At 51.4% G+C, this 18,741-nt stretch overlaps 1 protein-coding gene across 3 annotated transcripts in view; it reads right to left on the reverse strand.

Moving 5' to 3' along the window:
- Positions 1–18,741, reverse strand: part of LOC140480854 (pituitary adenylate cyclase-activating polypeptide type I receptor-like) — a 280,791-nt gene that overhangs the window by 64,090 nt on the left and 197,960 nt on the right. For all 3 annotated transcript variants that reach the window (XM_072576361.1, XM_072576360.1, XM_072576362.1), the window contains exons 10-12: positions 17,810–17,870; positions 16,051–16,120; positions 14,804–14,895 (exon numbers count right to left, since the gene is read on the reverse strand). In XM_072576361.1, coding sequence (XP_072432462.1) covers positions 14,804–14,895; positions 16,051–16,120; positions 17,810–17,870 — 223 coding nt within the window. The remainder of the gene's footprint in view (positions 1–14,803; positions 14,896–16,050; positions 16,121–17,809; positions 17,871–18,741) is intronic.

The raw sequence follows: 18,741 nt of genomic DNA on the forward strand, positions 1-18,741 counted from the left end.
TTAGCATTGCTGGCTCCCAGTGCCTGAGAGCTGGGTTTGAGTCCACCCTCGGGAGACTGTCTGTGTGGAGTGTGCCCATTCTCCCCGTGTCTGCGTGGGTTTCCTCCCACTGTCCAAAGATATGCTGGTCAGGTGGATTGGCCATGCTAAGTTGCCCATAGTCCAGATTAGAGTGGTGCTGGGAAAGTACAGCAGGTCAGGTAGCATCTACAGAGCAGGAGAATCAACATTTTGAGTGAGCGCCATTCATCAGAAATCATTCCTGATGAAGGTCTTTTGCCCAAAATGTCAATTTTCCTGCTCTTTGGCTGCTGCCTGACCTGCTGTGCTTTTCCAGCACCACTCTAATCTTGACTCCAATCTCCAGCATCTGCAGTCCTCACTTTCACCTAAATTGCCCGTGGTGTTCAGGGATGTGTAGGTGAGGTGCATGAGTCAGGGGTAAATGTAGAGTAATGGGGGATGGGCTTGGCTGGGATACTCTTCGGAGGGTCAGTGTGGACTTGTTGGGCTGAAGGGCCTGTTTCCACACTGTAGGGAATCTATAGTTAAGTGCATAGGTCCTGCCCTGATTTGCCTTTCCCAAATGCAACACATTACGTTTATTTAAGTTAAACTCCATCGGCCATTCCTTGGCCCATGGGCCTTCATATTGTTTTCTTTCCCATTCTGTAAGGAATGCCACAACCTGCACATTGCACTGTCACCATTTGTGATCCTTTTATCTCGTTTTGCAAATTTATAACTCTTTCTTTACCCTTGCACTGAGAAAAGCTCAACACCACCCAGGACAAAGCAGCCCCCTTGATTGGCACCACCTCCCTCCCCCACCGACGCTCAGTAGCAGCAGGGTGTATGAGCGACAAGATGCACGGCAGAAATTCACCAAAGATCCTCAGGCCGCGCCTTTCCAACCCGCGATCGTCAAAAGCATCGGAACGGAGGTTGGAAAATGAGACAGCTCTTCGTCGGAACAAGTCTTCCCACCCAGGAATTTTACTTTTTTTGTCAGGTTCACAGTGTTGGCACATTCAAAAAAGATCAAACCAAACGGGAACACATTGGCAGCGGATAAAGGGAAAGACTCAGGTGGGATGTTAGGAAGAGTTTAGGAAAATAATCACACACAAAGGGGTCCCGGAAAACTGAATGCGAAAATAAAGAAGGGAAAAAAAACAGTCAACGTTGGAATAGAAGTGCTATTTCAGGTCCAGCTCCGCATCTCAGGGAAAGCAGATACACTCTGAAGGCCTGTTAACACATGGAGGAGGGATCTCGCTATTGCCGATGTGTTCAGGGTAACCTCCCAGTCAGATCTCCGCTGGGACGTGGTGCAGCTCCATGAAAGGAGAGGCAATGTATCTGTTTATTAATCGATTCCCTCACTCTGTCCATTCCCTGAGCTACGTCAACCTCCCAAGAATCCCACTCTCAGAACCAGCCCCCTCTCATATCCCAACTTGATTAAACGTCCAATCTCACGCCTTTTCCAACCACTTGGAAACGAGTGTAAACTAGACAGAACTATGAAGGAGGTACTGCATGCACCAAAGGCCATTCGGCCCCAAAAGGCTCTCCCTTCCCCCACTGCAAAACAAAGTCGCTACAGTGACATTTCACCCCTGGCTTCCCCATTGCCCTTCCTATATTGTCCTCCACTTACTGCCTCTCCCTTCAGTTACCCTGGAGAGTGGGGGGAGGGAAAGGGGTGGTGCTGATGATGTCTCTCCTTCAGCCTGAGCCTTGAGGTGAATTCCAGCCGCTCGGAATTCCGGAGGGAAGGGCTTTCTCCGGTCTTCAACACTCAACCTGTTCCCTTTTAGCCCCTTGCATGATGATGGAGGAATATTCATTTATATGTTTGCGTGTATCTGTGCGTCTATGGGTGGTGCCACACCCCACCACCAGGAACCTGTAAATTCAGTGGGGGGTGTGTGGTGCTGTCTGAAGGAGACCAGCAGCAAAGCACCACAGAGAGATTTGTCAGAGCTCTGGAAGAGGGATTCTGAAAGGAAACACACCAGGGACACGAAAATCAATGAGAAATTTCCCAGAAATGTAAAGGAGTGGTCAGGAGCAAAGTTACCTTACTAAAGACTGAAACTGAGGCCAAAGCTTGAGAATGGCACAGTGGATCAGTGGTTAGCACTGCTGCCTTACAGCACCAGGGTCCCAGGTTCAATTCCAGCCTTAGGTGACTGTCTGTGTGGGGTTTGCATGTTCTCCCTGTGTCTGGATGGGTTTTCATCCCACAGCCCAAAGATATGCGAGCCAGGTGAATTGGCCATGCTAAATTGCCTCATAGTGTTAGGTTAATTAGTCAGAGAGGGGTGAGTTACTCTTCAGAGGGTTGGTGTGGACTTGTTGGGCCAAAGGGCCTGTTTCCACACTGTGGGGAATCTATTTTTTTTTTAGTTCTTTGAGGATGTTACTAGACAGGTTGATGAGGGTTGAGCGGTGGATGTGGTGTATATGGACCTCAGCAAGGCATTTGATAAGGTTCTCCATGGTAGGCTTGTTCAGAAGGTCAGGAGGAATGGGATGCAGGTAAGGTTAGCTGTCTGGATACAGAATTGGCTGGTCGACAGAAGACAGCGAGTGGTAGTAGAAGGAAAATATTCTGCCTGGGAGTCAGTGGTGAGTGGTGCTCCACAGGGCTCTGTTCTTGGGCCTCTACTCTGTGTAATATTTATTAATGACTTGGATTGAGGAGATTGAAGGATGGGTCAGCAAGTTTACAGACGACACAAAGGTTGGAGGTGTCGTTGACAGTATAGAGGGCTGTTGTAGGCTGCAGCATGATATTGACAGGATGCAGAGATGGGCTGAGAGGTGGCAGATGGAGTTCAACCTGGGTAAATGCGAAGTGATGCATTTTGGAAGGTCGAACTTGAAAGTTGAGTACAGGATTAAAGACAGGATTCTTGGCAGTGTGGAGGGACAGCAGGATCTTGGTGTGCAGGTACATAGATCCCTTAAAATTGCCACCCAGATGGACAGGGTTGTTAAGAAAGCATGTGGTGTTTTGGCTTTCATTAACAGGGGGATTGAGTTTAAGAGCCGTGGGATCTTGTTGCAGCTCTATAAAACTTTGGTTAGACCGCACTTGGAATACTGTGTCCAGTTCTGGTCGCCCTATTATAGGAAAGATGTGGATGTTTTGGAGAGGGTTCAGAGGAGGTTTACCAGGATGCTGCCTGGACTGGAGGGCTTATCTTATGAAGAGAGGGTAGACTGACCTCGAACTTTTGTCATTGGAGAAAAGGAGGAGGAGAGGGGACCTAATTGAGGTATACAAGATAATGAGAGGCATAGATAAAGTGGATAGCCAGAGACTTTTCCCCAGGGCAGAAATTGTTTACACGGGGGGTCATAGTTTTAAGCTGTTTGGTGGAAAGTATAGAGAGGATGTCAGAGGCGGGTTCTTTACGCAGAGAGTTGTGAGAGCATGGAATGCGTTGCCAGCAGTAGTTGTGGAAGTGAGGTCATTGGGGATATTTAAGAGACTGCTGGACATGCATATGGTCACAGATATTTGAGAGTTCATACATTAGGTTTACCTTACATGAGGATCAATGGTCGGCACAACATCGTGGGCTGAAGGGCCTGCACTGTGCTGTACTGTTCTATGTTCTATGTTCTATGTTCTATGTTCTATCTTCTAAAAACACAGGCTACTGGAAAAGCTCAGCAGGTGCAGCAACATCTGTGGAGAGAAATCAGAGTTAGCGGTTCTGGTCCTCAGAACCCTGAGCTAAATGTTTGCTGAGCTTTTCCAGCAACTTCTGTTTCTGTTTCTGATTTACAGCAGCCGCTTGTCTCTCGGTTTTTATTGAAGTTGGAGGTACAGCAGCTTAGGCTGGCACGGTGGCTCAGCGGTTAGCACAGCTGCCTCACAGCACCAGGGACCCGGGTTCAATTCCAACCTCGGGCGACTGTCTGTGTGGAGTTTGTGTATTCTCCCTGTGTCTGCTTGGGTTTCCTCCCGTAGTCCAAAGATGTGCAGTTTAGGTGGTATTGCCCATGCTAAATGCAAGGTTACTGGTTGGATCTGGGTCAGAGGGTCAGTGTGGGCTGAATGGCCTCCTTTCACACTGCAGGGATTCTATGAAGATGTACATTCTCCCTCGTTGCAAAATCCCTGACCTTTACAAACCTCAAAAAAAACACATGGATAACTCGAGATAAGGGACAGCATAAAACTAAAAGAAAGGGAAAAGTATAGAGACCAGCAAAAAACGTAGAGATCAGCAAAAGGCAACAAAGCAGATTTGAAGAGCTGCTAAAAGGGACCACACAGGGAATCTTGCCAGGGACATCAAAATTAGTAAGAGGGAATTTTATAGAAAGGGAAAGCATGTGGTCAGGAGTAATGCTCACCTACAAAAGAGTGGAAGTGGGGATATTCTCAATGACTGTGGGAAGATGGCCTCAGTATTGACGGTAGAAATGGAGGATAGGTTTCTCAAAGGCCTAGGAAATTAATAATGGATCGGGATCAGTGACAGAATAAAATTATAAAGGTGACAGCTCAGTGGTTAGCACTGCTGTCTTACAGCACCAGGGACCCATGTTCGATTCCTCCCTCAGGTGACTGTCTGTGTGGAGTTTCTCCCCACGTCTGCGTGGGTTTCCTCCGGGTGCTCCGGTTTCCTCCCACAGTCCAAAGCTATGCAGGTCAGGGTGGATTGGCCATGCTAAATTGCTCAGAGTTTTCAGGGATGTGTAGGTTATATGGATTAGCCGTGGGAGGGCACAGGGTCCCAGGGATAGGGTGGAATGCTCTTCAGAGGATCAGTGTGGACTTGATGGGCTGAATGGCCTGCTTCCACACTGTAAAGACTGCAAATGAAGCATTGGAATTGAGGAAGTTAATGCAATTGAAGAGTGACAAATCCCCAGGACTTGATGGTTTCCATCTGAGGGAGTTAAAAGAGGTAGGTGAGTCCGAACTATAATCTTTTAGAGTTCCCGAGATGCTCTCTGATTTGGAAAAGTCAGTCTGTTTGTTAAGAAGGACAAAAGAGGTAAACCAGAGAATTACAGACTAGCTCGCCTCACATTGGTGGTGGGGAAATTGTTGGAATCTGTAATCAGGGAGGGGGGGGTAACTAAATGTCTTGAAAATGTTCAGTTATTCAGAGGGAGCCAGTATGGTTTCATGACATGTACGTCATACCTGATAAACGTCTGTGAATGTTTTGAAGTGTCTATGGTAGTGGACAGGGGAATGTCTGTGGATGTTGATTGTATGGTCCTCCATAGGTATTTGATGAAGTCCCAGATAAGAGACTGTTAATTAAGGTAGAATCCCACTGGATTGAGGGCAAATTGCTGACATGGGTGGGAAATTGGTTCAGTTGTCGGAGACAGGAAGTAGGAATAATGGGTAGGTACTCAGGTTCCTAAAGAAGGGCTCATGCCTGAAACGTCGATTCTCCTGCTCCTTGGATGCTGCCTGACCTGCTGCGCTTTTCCAGCAACACATTTTTCAGCTCTGATCTCCAGCATCTGCAGTCCTCACTTTCTCCTAGGTACTCAGGTTAGCAGGATGTGACCCCGTGGTGGTCCACAAGGATCGAATAAAGACTTGGATTGTGACACAGAAAGTCACATCTCCCAACGTGCTGATGACACAGCGTTAAGCATCATTGTAGACTGTGAAGATTATTGCATAAAATCACGAGGGATCGTGATGGGATGAATGGGTAAAACAGTGGAAGGTGGAGTTCAATGCAAGCAAGTGTGAGATTCTCCATTTTGGACCTGAAAAGGCTGGATCAGGGTACTTCCCATTTGAATTATGTTAAATACTGTAGATATCCAACGAGACTTGGAGGTTGAGGTGCCCAATTCTTTAAGATGCCACAAACAGGTGCAGAAAATAATCAAGAAAACTGATGGAATGTGGGTCTTTATATCGAGAGGACTGGAATACAAGGATTCAGAAGTTATCATTATTGACTTTCGGCAGAATGTTATTCATGACCACTGACACATTACCAGCACAGAGGTGGAACGAGTGGAGAGTGTCGAGCTCCTGGGAGTGGTCATCCACAACAAGCTTTCTTGGACTCTTCATGTGGACGCACTGGTTACAAAGGCCCAACAATGTCTCTTCTTCCTCAGGCAGCTGAGGAAATTTGGCAAGACAGAGAATACCCTTGCCAACTTTTATAGGTGCCCCATCGAGAGCATTCTGTCTGGATGTATCACTACCTGATATGGCAACTGTACCATTCAAGATCGGAGACGATTACAGAGAGTGGTGAACTCGGCCCGGACAATCACAAAGGTCAACCTCCCATCTATAGAATCCATCTACCAGGCCCACTGTCAAGGAAAGGCCGCCAGCGTTCCCAAAGATCCATCCCACCCTGGCAATGTTTTTCTACAACCTCTACCATCCGGGAGAAGGTACAGAAGCCTGAACACACGCACCAGCCGGTTTTGAAACAGTTTCTACCCGACTGTTGTTAGAATACTGAATGGACTCACAAACTCTTAACATTAACCCGTACCTGTGTTTTTGTTTTTGCTGCTGTTTACCTATTATTTACTATCTATGTTACTTAACTCTGTGATCTGCCTGTATTGCTCACAAAACAAAGCTTTTCACTGTGCCTCGGTACACGGGACAATAAATTCAATTCAATTCAACTCAATTATACAAAAGTCAAAAAATGCAGTGCTGGAAAAGCACAGCAGGTCAGGCAGCATCCGAGAAGCAGGAGAATTGACATTTTGGGCATAAGCTCTTCATTGTAAGCAATTCCTGATGAAGACCTTATGCCTGAAACGTCGACTCTCCTGCTCCCCGGATGCTGCCTGACCTGCTGTGCTTTTCCAGCACCACACCTTTCATCTCTGACTCCTCAGCATCTGCAGTCCACATTTTCTCCTACCTGCAGTTATATAAAACCCTGGTTAGGCCTCACTTGGATGACTGTGAGCAGATCTGAGCACCACACCTCAGGAAGGACATACACAACGTAGGATTGCAAGAATGCTACCTGAACTTCAGGGGTTAAGTTATGAGGAGGGATTACACAAATTTCTTTCTAGATTTTAGAAGGGTAAGGGATGATCTGATTGAAGTCTTCAAGATATTAACAGGGAAAGACAGGGTAGATTAAGATAAATTATTTCGACTGGTTGGGGATTCTAGAACATGGAGGAATAGTCTGAGAATTAGGTCCAGAGCGATAAGGAGAGATGGTAGGAAGCACTTCGACACACAAAGGGTGGGAGAGGTGTAGATCTCTACCTTCCACAAATTGCAGTGGATGCTGGAGCAGCTGTTCAGTTCAAATTAATGGCATCACAGCCCCAGGGACCCGGGTTCGATTCCAGCCTCGGGCGACTGACTGTGTGGAGTTTGCACATTCTCCCCGTGTCTGCGTGAGTTCCCTCCGGGTGCTCCAGCTTCCTCCCACAATCCAAAGATATGCAGGATAGGGGGGAATTGACCATGTTGAATTGCCCATTGCGTCCAGGAATGTGCATGCTGGCCATGGGAAATAGAGGGGTGGGTCTGAGTGGGATGGTGGTTGGAAGGTTGGAATGGGCCAAGTGCCTTGCTTCCACAAGGGATTCTATGGTAAATTTGGGATAGATAAAGCTTTATAACGCAGAGGCATTAAGGGATATGGGTCAAGGGCAGGTGTGTGGAGTTAGGCCACAGATCAGCCCTGATCTCATTGAATGGCGGAACAGGCTTGAGGGGCCAAATGGCCTCCTCCTGTTTCTTAGTCCCTTGTCTTCCTGCTCAGGGTGAACAGTGTGAAGGCCAAGGCAAGGACTTGATAACAGACAAACATGGGAAATACCGTCAATCTCTCTCTAGGTTCCCACACAGCGAATCCTTCACCCCCCAGGCCCACAAGACCACCACCCCACAGCCACACTCAACCCCACCCCTCCAATCCCCACTTCCTCCCTCCCTGAAGACACTCCCTCACACACTCCCGTAGACCCTTCTCCCTCTTGGTGCAGGTGCACTGCCTATTGTTTGACTCGGGAAGGCTCCTGGATAGAGTTCCAGAATGTTCTCAGGGCTGCATCAGGGAGTCAATGGCCTCAGGAGGTGAGAAAGACCGCGCTGGAAAGCCAATGTAAAAAGAGATGAGACTAACACTAGTCTTAGCTCGACCTCACCCTGGGCCTTGAGGTGAATTCCAGCCGCTCGGAATTCCGGAGGGAAGGGCTTTCTCCAGTCTTCAACACTCAACCTGTTCCCTTTCAGCCCCTTGCATGATGATGGTGGTGTATCCATTTATATATCTGTGTGTGTGTGTGTGTGAGTGTGTATGCATATATGAATGTGTGTGTCTGTGTGTATCTGTATGTGCATGTGTCTGTGTGTGTGTGTGTGTCTGTGTGTGTCTGTGAGTGTGTGTGTGTGTCTGGGTGCGTATGTCTGTGTATCTGTGAATGCGTGAGTGTGTGAATGTATGTGTGTGTGTTAGTGTACGTGTTTGTGTGTGTGTCTGTGTGTGTGTTTGTGTGTATAAATGTGTCTGTGTGTGCACACATGTGTATGTTTATGTGTGTGTTTGTGTGCGTCTGTGTGTATGAGTGTGTCTGTGTCTGTGAGTGTATGTGCGTCTGTGAGTGTGTGTCTGTGAGTGGGTGTGTGTCTGTGAGTGTGTGTGTGCCTGTGTGTGACTGTGAATGTGTCTGTGTGTGTGTGTCTGTCTGTGTGTGTGTGTCTGTGTGTCAGTGTGTGTGTGCCTGTGTGTGTGTGTCTGTCTCCGTGTATGCCTGTGTGTGTGTGTCTGTCTGTGTGTGTCTGCCTCCGTGTATGTCTGTGTGTGTGTGCCTCTGTGTGTGTGTCTGTGTGTGTGTGTGTGTGTCTGTGTGTGTGTCTGTGTGTGTGTGTGTGTGTGTCTGTCTGTCTGTCTGTGAGTGTCTGTGCATGTGTGTCTGTCTGTGTGTCGGTGTGTGTGTCTGTGTGTGTGTGTGTCTGTCTGTGTATGTGTGTGTCTGTATGTGTGTGTGTGTCTGTCTGTCTGTGTCTTTTCTCTCCTTCTCTCATTGCCAGCACTGAGTGTCCCAGGTAGCAGGCAGCTGAGTGGACACCTCTGGCCCTATTGTCCCAAATGGACCTGAGCTGCCGGTCCAATCAGAGAGCCGCTGCGGGCGGCAGCCATGAAGAGGGAGTTGGCGGCACTGAGACCAAGCGTGGCCCAAAGATCGGGGCTGGGGGGTGTTGCGCTGTTACTATGGCGATGGTCTTGGACCCCCTGCACATGAGGCAGGACGTGCAAAACCATCTCCCGGAGGTCCGCCATTTTCCAGTGATCCTTGGACGATCTCTCTCCACTTCCGTGCTCTTCCGGCACCACTAATCCAGAATCTCTCCACTTCCCTCCAAACCCTGACCTCCCCACGACACCCGCACCAACCAACCCCACCGCCCCGTGGCTGAATGCTTTAACTCCCCCTCCCACTCCCCCAGGGACATGCAGGTGCTGGGCCTCCTCCATCACCAAACCCTTAACACCAGACACCTGGAGGAGGAACACGTCATCTTCTGCCTTGGGAAGCTCCAACCACACGGGATCACCATTTTCCTCATCTCCCCTCCCCCCACATTATCCCAGTTCCAACCCTCCATCTCAGCAAAGCCCTCTTGACCTGTCCATCGTCCTTCCCATTTATCCACTCCACCCTCTACTCTGACCTATCACCTTCTTCCCCACCTCCATCCACCTAATCTCAGTGACCGTCCCCCCAGCCCCACGCTCCTCCCATTTACTTCCCCCCCCCGCCCGGCCCACAAGCCTCATTCCTGATGAAGGGCTTTTGCCCGAATCGTCGACTCTCCTGCTCCTCGGATGCTGCCTGACCTCCTGTGCTTTTCCAGCACCACACTCTCAACTCTGGTCTCCAGCATCTGCAGTCTTCACTCTTTCCCCACTTACCCCGACCCAGGGCAAGGAATGGGAGTAAAGGATGGAAGGCAACCTCTAATTGGATGGAAGGATGGAAGGCAGTCTCTAATTGGATGGAAGGATGGAAGGCAGCCTCTAATTGGCTCAAATGGGCTGCAGGTGGCGGGCAGTCCATCTTTACTGCCCTTGGCAAGGTGCAGGGGTGGGTGGGAAGGGCAGGCAGCAACAGTTAGTGCCCACCTCCTGCAACAATTTGCCAGCCTTCTGGGCCTCCCATTACCTTGCCAACTGCATGTGAAGATCCCAACCTGCCTCTTGATGCCAAACTCTCAATCTGATTGGGCGAGAGAGAGAGAGAGATTGGCTTCATCAAAAGATCCCAGACAACAGAGAAGCAAGGAGGTTCTCCTGAACTTATACTGGCTAGGCCCCAGTGGGAGTACCGTGCCCACATCCAGGCCTCAGGCTCTTGGAGGGAGGAGCCGGCCTCAGGAAGGATTCCTGGGAGTGGCTGCTGGTGAATTGAGGGCCGGCGAGAAGCTTGGAAGGAGCCCTGAGTGTTCACCTCAGGGCTTGAGGCGTCCAGGCACAGGAGAGGGGGGAGAAACCGGGCCACACTAGTCTGAAGGCGAAGAGGGTGCCCACTGTCCTGAGAACCGAGGTGACGAGATAGGAATGGAGGCCTAAAGAAGGAGCAATGGCCTTTGAAGGCAGTGAGCTGGGGAGACAGGAGGCATTGTCACCGTGACTCTCAGTGGATCAAAGACAGGCTAAGGGCCTACACGAACGATGGCAAGACCACAGAACTCACCATAGTCAAAGGGAGACAGTCGATGGGCTGAATGGACATCCTTCAGTGTTTTTAAGCCATCTTAAAGAGTAGGATAGAAATGTAGGGGTACGGGTCCTGCGAGGGTAGGCTGTTTTACTACAAATCATAGAATAGAATCCCTACAGCGTGGAAACAGGCCCTTCGGCCCAACAAGTCCACACCAGCCCTCCAAAGAGGAACCTACCCAGATCCATCCCCCCTGACTAATGCACCCAACACTATGGACAATTCCCCATGGCCAATCCACCCTGACCTGCACATCTTTGGACTGTGGGAGGAAACCGGAGCACCCGGAGGAAACCCACGCAGACATGTGGGGAGAAAGTGCAAACTCCAGACAGACACCCACCCGAGGCTGGAATCGAACCCGGGTCCCTGGCGCCGTGAGACAGCAGTGCTAACCACTGAGCTCCTGTGCTGCCAAAATGTGCTGGCGCAGGCTCGGAGGGACGAAGGGCCTGATTCCTGTTCACTGTTCATTTTGCCAACTCACTACAGCTGTTGGCCGTCCTCCCAGTAGTTCAAAGATCATGAACTGATGGCTCGGGAGTCAGTCGATGGGAGGCCTCAGGCCCCCCCACGATAACGCACAGGCCTCACCCCCACCAGGAACATTTCCCACATCGACCAGAAGGGGTCGCCGCGGGACTCTCACATCGATGCTCCTGCCTCACTGGGTAGCGCCAACACCTCAGGCAGTGGGGATCACTCCCCAGAAGGACTGTGGGTACCAGATTCTCGGCTCCTCAGCACACGCCACCCCCCCCTCGCCCTCACCCCCAGGAATCTTCGACCCCCGCGCCAACCACCAATCAGATTTGAATAAACCCGAGGACCCAGCCTCCACTTTGGCGGAAGATTCCAGAAACAATTCACCCGCCAAGGGAGGGGAGAAATTCTCATCTTAAACGGACGACCCTTACCCCACCACCCCCCCCTCCCCAATCCTCGAGAGAGGAGGCTGTACATTGTCTGGCACAGGAGGATCCCGCCGCGCTGTGCAATCAGGGCTTGAGTGCTGGCAGGTCATTCGACCACAAGAGGCATCACGACCGCACGCTCAGCCTGGTACTCAGTGCCCTCCTGTCTGCCCTGGACGACTGCTGCCTTGGATTGTGATGGCGAGAGATGGAGGTCCTTCGGCCCAACCTGCCCCCTGCTAGCACCGGGTAGCACTGCTTAATGGAGCCCCGGTGAGTCCACACCCTGGGGTGGGCTGATCATGGTGGGGGTGTGGGGGAAGTGAGTGGGATTTATAACCGAACAGCTCTCTCTGATTGTATGCTGGGTGACCTTCGGCAGTCAAAGAGACTCCCCCCACCCTCACCCCACCTGACCAACCCGCGAGATGACAAAGTCAGCAACAACAATGGCCTGCTGAATTTACCTATCACCTCTAATGTAATATACACCACCCCAAGGTGTTTCACAGGAGCTGTCTGAGGCCCAGCCCCATCTGCAGGGAGAAACACTCCCGGTACAGGAGAGGCTGTTCATCCCATCGTGTTGATGCTAGCCCAACACGGAGCTCTGCCGGTCAGTCCCAAAACTTCAGCCATGGTTTGGTTGCCATTCGGGGAAGTGAAATCACGCGCACACCACTGGGCACAATACAAATCACTGCGGCTTCTCTCCTCAAATTACTACCCATCACCGGTGAAAAAAAAATTCCTTTACACTGCTGGGGTGAGGGGTCATCCTGCTTTATTCCCCCAGTCACCCCCCCGGGGCATTGACCTTCGCAAATGCTTGCTCATCTCTGCCCCCCACCCCCATCCTGAGCAAGCAGGGGAGCTGCGGATAACAGCTCCTTCACTATCCCTCCGTAACTCCTGCCCCGGCTCCCTCAATCTCTGCGCACCTTCCCCCACCCCCACCCCGCTCACCACCAGACACTGGGACCAGGGTTGGGTCGATCGGATGCTCTCTGACCCGCTGTATTTTTCCAGCCTGACTACTGACAGCTGCTGGGGACGGTCATAGAGTCATAGAGATGTACAGCAGGGAAACAGACCCTTCGGTCCAACCTGCCCATGCCGACCAGATATCCCAACCCAATCTAGCCCCACCTGCCTGCACCCGGCCCATATCCCTCCAAACCCTTCCTATTCATATACCCATCCAAATGCCTTTTAAATGTTGCAATTGTACCAGCTTCCACCACATCCTCTGGCAGCTCATTCCATACACGTACCACCCTCTGCGTGTAAAAGTTGCCCCTTAGGTCTCTTTTATATCTTTCCCCTCTCACCCTAAACCTATGCCCCTCTAGTTCTGGACTCCCCCACCCCAGGGAAAAGACCTTGTCTATTTACCCTATCCATGTCCCTCATGATTTTATAAACCTCTATAAAGTCACCCCTCAGCCTCTGACGCTCCAGGGGAAACAGCCCCAGCCTATTCAGCCTCTGCCCACAGTCCTGAAGAAGGATTACACCCGAAACATTGACGTCTTCACCTCCCGATGCTGCCTGGCTTGCTGTGTTCTTCCAGCCTCTTGCCGGTCTACCTCGGATTCCAGTATCTGCAGTTTGTTTTTATCTCTCTCTCTCTCTCTCTCTCTCTCTCCCCCCCTCTCCCTGTAGCTCAGATCCTCCAACCCTGGCAACGTCCTTGTAAATCTTTTCTGAACCCTTTCAAGTTTCACAAAGCCCTGCCTATAAGTTGTTTGCCTCCTGCCAGATTCACGTTTCCCCCCCCCTCCCCAATCAAATCCCATCCCAACATCCGCGGGGGAGTCACCTCCCTCCCCACCCCCACCCCCACCCCCACCCCCACCCCCACCCCCACCCCCACCCCCACCCCCACCCCCACCTCCCCATGCCGATGTCTCAGGGCCACAGCACCTGCCTCCAATCTCTCTCCTCTGGACCTAACCCAGCCCCCACCCCTTCCTCACCTCCCCCACAGCCCCCATACTTTAGACCCTTGCGAGTCTCCTGAAAGCTGCGGTGATGGGAATCGCTCCCCCTCCCTCCGACCCACCCACCTCCCCCCACCCCCACCCCCCCAACGATGCATAACAGCTCCCTTCGCTGTTTCAGAACGGGATGGGCACTGAGGAGCAACGACCAGGAGGTGGGGACCCATGGACCAATACGGAGCTATGGCCGAGTCCTGGGACACTGATTGGGGTTGGGGGGGGTGGGAGGGTGAGAGTCCGGGCGGGGGTAGGGGCAGGGGAAGCCAGGCTCTGACTGGGTATGGGGAGGGGGGGGGGTAGGAGATGCACAGGGAGGTGGGACCGTGGAACCACAGATGGATTTCAGTTGCTGATAAACCCCAGGGTGGGGGCTACATCCAGCCGTTCCGATCAGCTCACTCCCGCGTCCCTCGCTGTTCACGAGGTGGAGACGGGGCAAGGGGTTTTGTGTGTGTGTGGGGGAGGGGGGGAGTGCGCGATGGGGTAAGTCTCACACTATCTGACCCCTGCTCAGGGACGTGGGGTTGGATTCTGGGGGCTGGTACAGCCAGTGACGCAGTGGTTTAAAGTCACCAGAGGGGGGGGGGGCAAACAATCAGGGCCTGAGGACGTGGGCTCAGCAGACCCTGGCGATGGGCCGAACGGTCTCCCGCTGCAGACTGGGACGGGTTTCCCCCCACTGCTATCCGAAAGCAGAGCATTCCCGCGAAACCTTCCGTCAGCCGAGACAGCGTGAAGCAACAAAATGCCGATTGACACGGGAAAAATCTCGCCTTTCTTTGCAAAACGTGAGAATCTCTTCGGATTTCTCTCGGCTCGCGCGTGAGCAGGTCCTGGCAGATCCGAGGCAGCATAAAGCGAACTTTCGCCAAGCCGGGGATACCTGCACCGGGAGAGACGCCATGGACTCAGATTTCACATCACGCCCACGGTCAATGTGGGCGTGATGTGTAGACCGAGACAGCGTTCCGAGGCCCAAACTGTGCCACATGGAACTTTGGAAACTGTCAGACTAACCCTTATGTGAGTAAGCAAGTGAGGAGCTGGGATAACTCGGCTCCGTCTAGAGACAGCCAATGAAGGCCCGGTTACATGTACAAAAGCAGGTACCTGGTGAGAGGACAGATCCCGGGTCAAATGTGTCACACTTACAAGTAAATGCTGGACTCGTTCCCTCCGATGTCTGGGGATTGCAGCTTCTGCACGAGAATAAATATGATTCCAATGAACAGCACAAAATTTACCTGGAGAGAGAGAGAGAGGGAGAGAACAGAGAGAATCATAAGAGTCCCGAAAGTATGGAGACAGGTCCATCAAGTCCACACCGACCCTCCGAAGGGTATCCCACCCAGACCCATTCCCCAATTACGCTCCATTTACCCCTGACTAATGTATCTAACCTGGTTAAAAATCACACCACACCAGGTTATAGTCCAACAGGTTTAATTGATGAAGGAGAAGCGCTGCGAAAGCTAGTGCTTTCAATTAAACCTGTTGGACCTTAACCTGGCGTTTTGTGCTTTTTAACTTTGTACACCCCAGTCCAACGCCGGCACATCCAAATCATACCTACCTGAACACTATTAGAGAATTTAGCATGGCCAATCCACCCTGACCTGCACATTTTTGGACTGTGGGAGGAAACTGGAGCACCCGGAGGAAACCCACGCAGACACGGGGAGAATGTGCAAACTCCACACAGACAGTCGTCAAAGGCTGGAATTGAACCTGGGACCCTGGCGCTGTGAGGCAGCCGTGCTAACCACTGAGCCACCGTGCTGCCCCCTAGGGAGGGAGTCAGTTCACAGACTGACTACGGAGGTCTGTGACCCAGAATCCGGCCTCTGACCTCCCCACCCCTCGTGTGACCTTTCACCTGCACGCTGACGGATAGGAGAACGAGGGACAGACAGATTCGAGGGGCCGAACGGCCACTCCTGCCTTCTCCCACTCATACGACCGGACGTTTTGACTTATTCATACAAAAAAATGTGTGGGCTTCATTTCAAAGACCAGCTTTTATGGCCCGTCCCAGAGGGCAGTTAAGAGTCAGCCCCCCCTGCTGTGGGTCTGGAGTCACATGTAGGCCAGACCAGGTAAGGATGGCAGATTCCTTCCCTAAAGTGAACCAGCTGGGTTTTTCCAACAACTCGAATTTTGTTCCGATTTCATTCGCGGTCACCGTTAGATTCTTATTGAATTCAAATACCACCACCTGCCGTGTCAGGATTTGAATTCTGGTCCCCAGAACATTAGCCAAGTTTCACCAGACCAATCGTTTGGTGATATCCCACCAGGTCATTCTTTCACGGCATGCTGGGAATGATGACCAGAACAAGACCCTTTCCTGGGAGACTCCTGACCCTCAGTAACTATGGAAACCAGCAGCATCTACTTACCATGATGGAGGCGATGACTGGGCCTTTAATCACCCACCACAAGGCCCGGTGTTCATTTGTTTCCCAGCAGCTGCAGACAGAGAGAGAGAGAGAGCGGGGACAGGAACACGTTACGCAGAGCGGCTGTGCCCCTGAGCTTTCCAATCGTTCCCACACCCTCCTCCAAACCCAGCCATCGAATTATCGCACAGCGAGGCCATTCAGCCCATCACTGGCCCAAGCGAGCATCTCACACCCCGCTACAGCATCCGGAGTATTGGGGGTTGCGGGTGGAAGAGTGGGCGAATGGGGTTGAGAAACCTACCTACCTGCCAGCCAGGATTGAATGGCAGAGCAGACTCGATGGGCCGAGTGGCCTCATTTCGGCTCCTGTGGTCATTCTCCCCCATCACCCCGTACATCTGATAACAAAACCACTCACTTTTACAAACAGGAACAGGAGTAGGCCATTCGGCCCTTCGATCCTGCCCCACCACTCCATTTATGATCATGGCGGACCATCCAACTCAATTCCCTGTTCCTGCTTTGATCCCTTTAGCCCAAGGGACTATATCCACCCCCTTCCTGAAAATATCCAAGGTTTTGGAGAGAATCTGTGGCAGAGAATCCCACGGTCTCCCCACTCTCTGAGTGAAGACATCTTGGTCTGAGATGGCCTTAGCCCGTTTCCTTAAACTGTGTGATCCCTGGTTCAGGACCCGCCTGTCATCGGGAACGTCTCTGAATAGATCTTTTCCCCAGGGTGGGGGAGTCCAGGACGAGAGGGCATAGGGTGAGAGGGGAAAGATATAAAAGGGACCTGAGGGGCAACTTTTTCACACAGAGGGTGGTACGTGTATGGAATGAGCTGCCAGAGGAAGGGGTGGAGGCTGGTACAATTACAACAGTTAAAACCAACCCCAGTGTGTCTCGACAGGTCGACCCCTCAGGACTCAGTGATTGAACCTCCCCTCTCCCCTCCCTCCAATCTGGGACAGGGCAGCACACGAACCTTTCCCTCACAACACAGACACCCCTCCTTCAGCTGATTATTTTCAATCTCTGTCCCCAACAGCACCCCACAGTACACCCCCCCCCCACACGTTCTGAATCCTCTCAACGACCCAACAATATCGGTGTCTGGATACCCCTCGTAAACTGCAACCCCCCCCCCGTATTGTATCACTCACCCCCCCCCCCCCGTAAACTGTAACGCCTCCCCCCCACCCTATATTGTACCATCTCTCCTTCCTCCTCCCTGGGTGAAGTAGCGTCCAGTTCCAAACAACGCTGGGGATCACAGCGGGTCAGGCAGGGGTCATGGAGAGAGAGAGCAAGCTAACGGTTCAAGTCTCGATGTGATGTGTGGAGGGGACAGCATTCCTGCAGTAGTTTGGGGAGGGGGTGGTTGGTAAAGAGTGCTGGGGGAGAAAGGATGTTGATAGTTCAGATTAAGGGATGGGAATGTGAGAGGGGCAGAACAATAGTGCGTCTCACTGTCAGACTGGAAACAACAGACAGTCCCGCTGGGGAGGGGAGAGGGGAGAGAGGACAGAGGCTGGAACAAGGAAAGGTAAAAGAATGGGAAGGAATGGGAGTAGGTTCCCAATCTGAAGGTGTTGAACTCAGTATTGAGCCCAGGAGGTTGTATGGTCTGAAGGTGAGATGTTGTTGCTCCTGTTTGTGCTGGGATTCCCTGGAACACTGCAGCGTGCCGAGGGACAGGACAGACCCGTGGGGCGTGGTGGGCAGGGCACTGTGTTTAAGCTGCAGCACCTACCCCGAATCATCAAAGTGAAGCCTCAGAACCGTCCAGATCGTCACACAGATGGTGGGCGTGCCTGCGAATCAGAAATAAGAACGTTACCTTCCACCCCGAAAACACAAAACCTTTCCCCAGCGGATCTGAATGGTCAAACACTAGTTTAGTTTGTAATTCTGGTCAGCATGGACTGGTCGGGCCACAGGGTCTGTGTCTGTGGGAAGGGTCACCGGACCCGAAACGTTATCTCTGATTTCTCTCCACAGATGCTGCCAGACCCTGCTGAGCTTTTCCAGCAACATCTGTTTTTGTTTCTGTATCTGTGCTGTATGACTCTGTAACTGAGCAGCTCTTGGGAAGATGGGCATCTGCTGCCACCCAGTGTCAATCGAATGTATCACAAACAAGCGCTTTCATTTTATCAAAAAATCACATTATTTTCAAATGTTTAGATATCCCAAATGTGGTTGACAGTTTGTACACAGCAGGATCCCACACAGACACACACGGACACTCTCTCACACACACATATACACACACATTCTCTCACTCATATACACACACACACACTCATACGCACACATGCTCACACACACACATTCTCTTGCACACTCACTCTCACACAGTTTCTCTCTCTCGCACATAGGCACACACTTTCTCTCTCACATACACACACTCTCTCAGACACACATTCTCTTGCACACACACACACTCTCTCACTCTCACATGCACACACACTGTCTCTCACACACTCTCTCTCTCACATGCACATACACACATGCTCACACTTTCTCTCTCACATACACACACTCTCTCAGACACACACATTGTCTCTCACTCATACAGAAACACACATACACTCTCTCATACACACACACTCTCTCATACAAATACACACACTCTCTGTCACACACACAATCTCTCACACACACAAACTTTCTCCCACTCAT

Source organism: Chiloscyllium punctatum, chromosome 8 (assembly GCF_047496795.1).
Source record: "Chiloscyllium punctatum isolate Juve2018m chromosome 8, sChiPun1.3, whole genome shotgun sequence".
NCBI classification, from domain to species: Eukaryota; Metazoa; Chordata; class Chondrichthyes; order Orectolobiformes; family Hemiscylliidae; genus Chiloscyllium; species Chiloscyllium punctatum.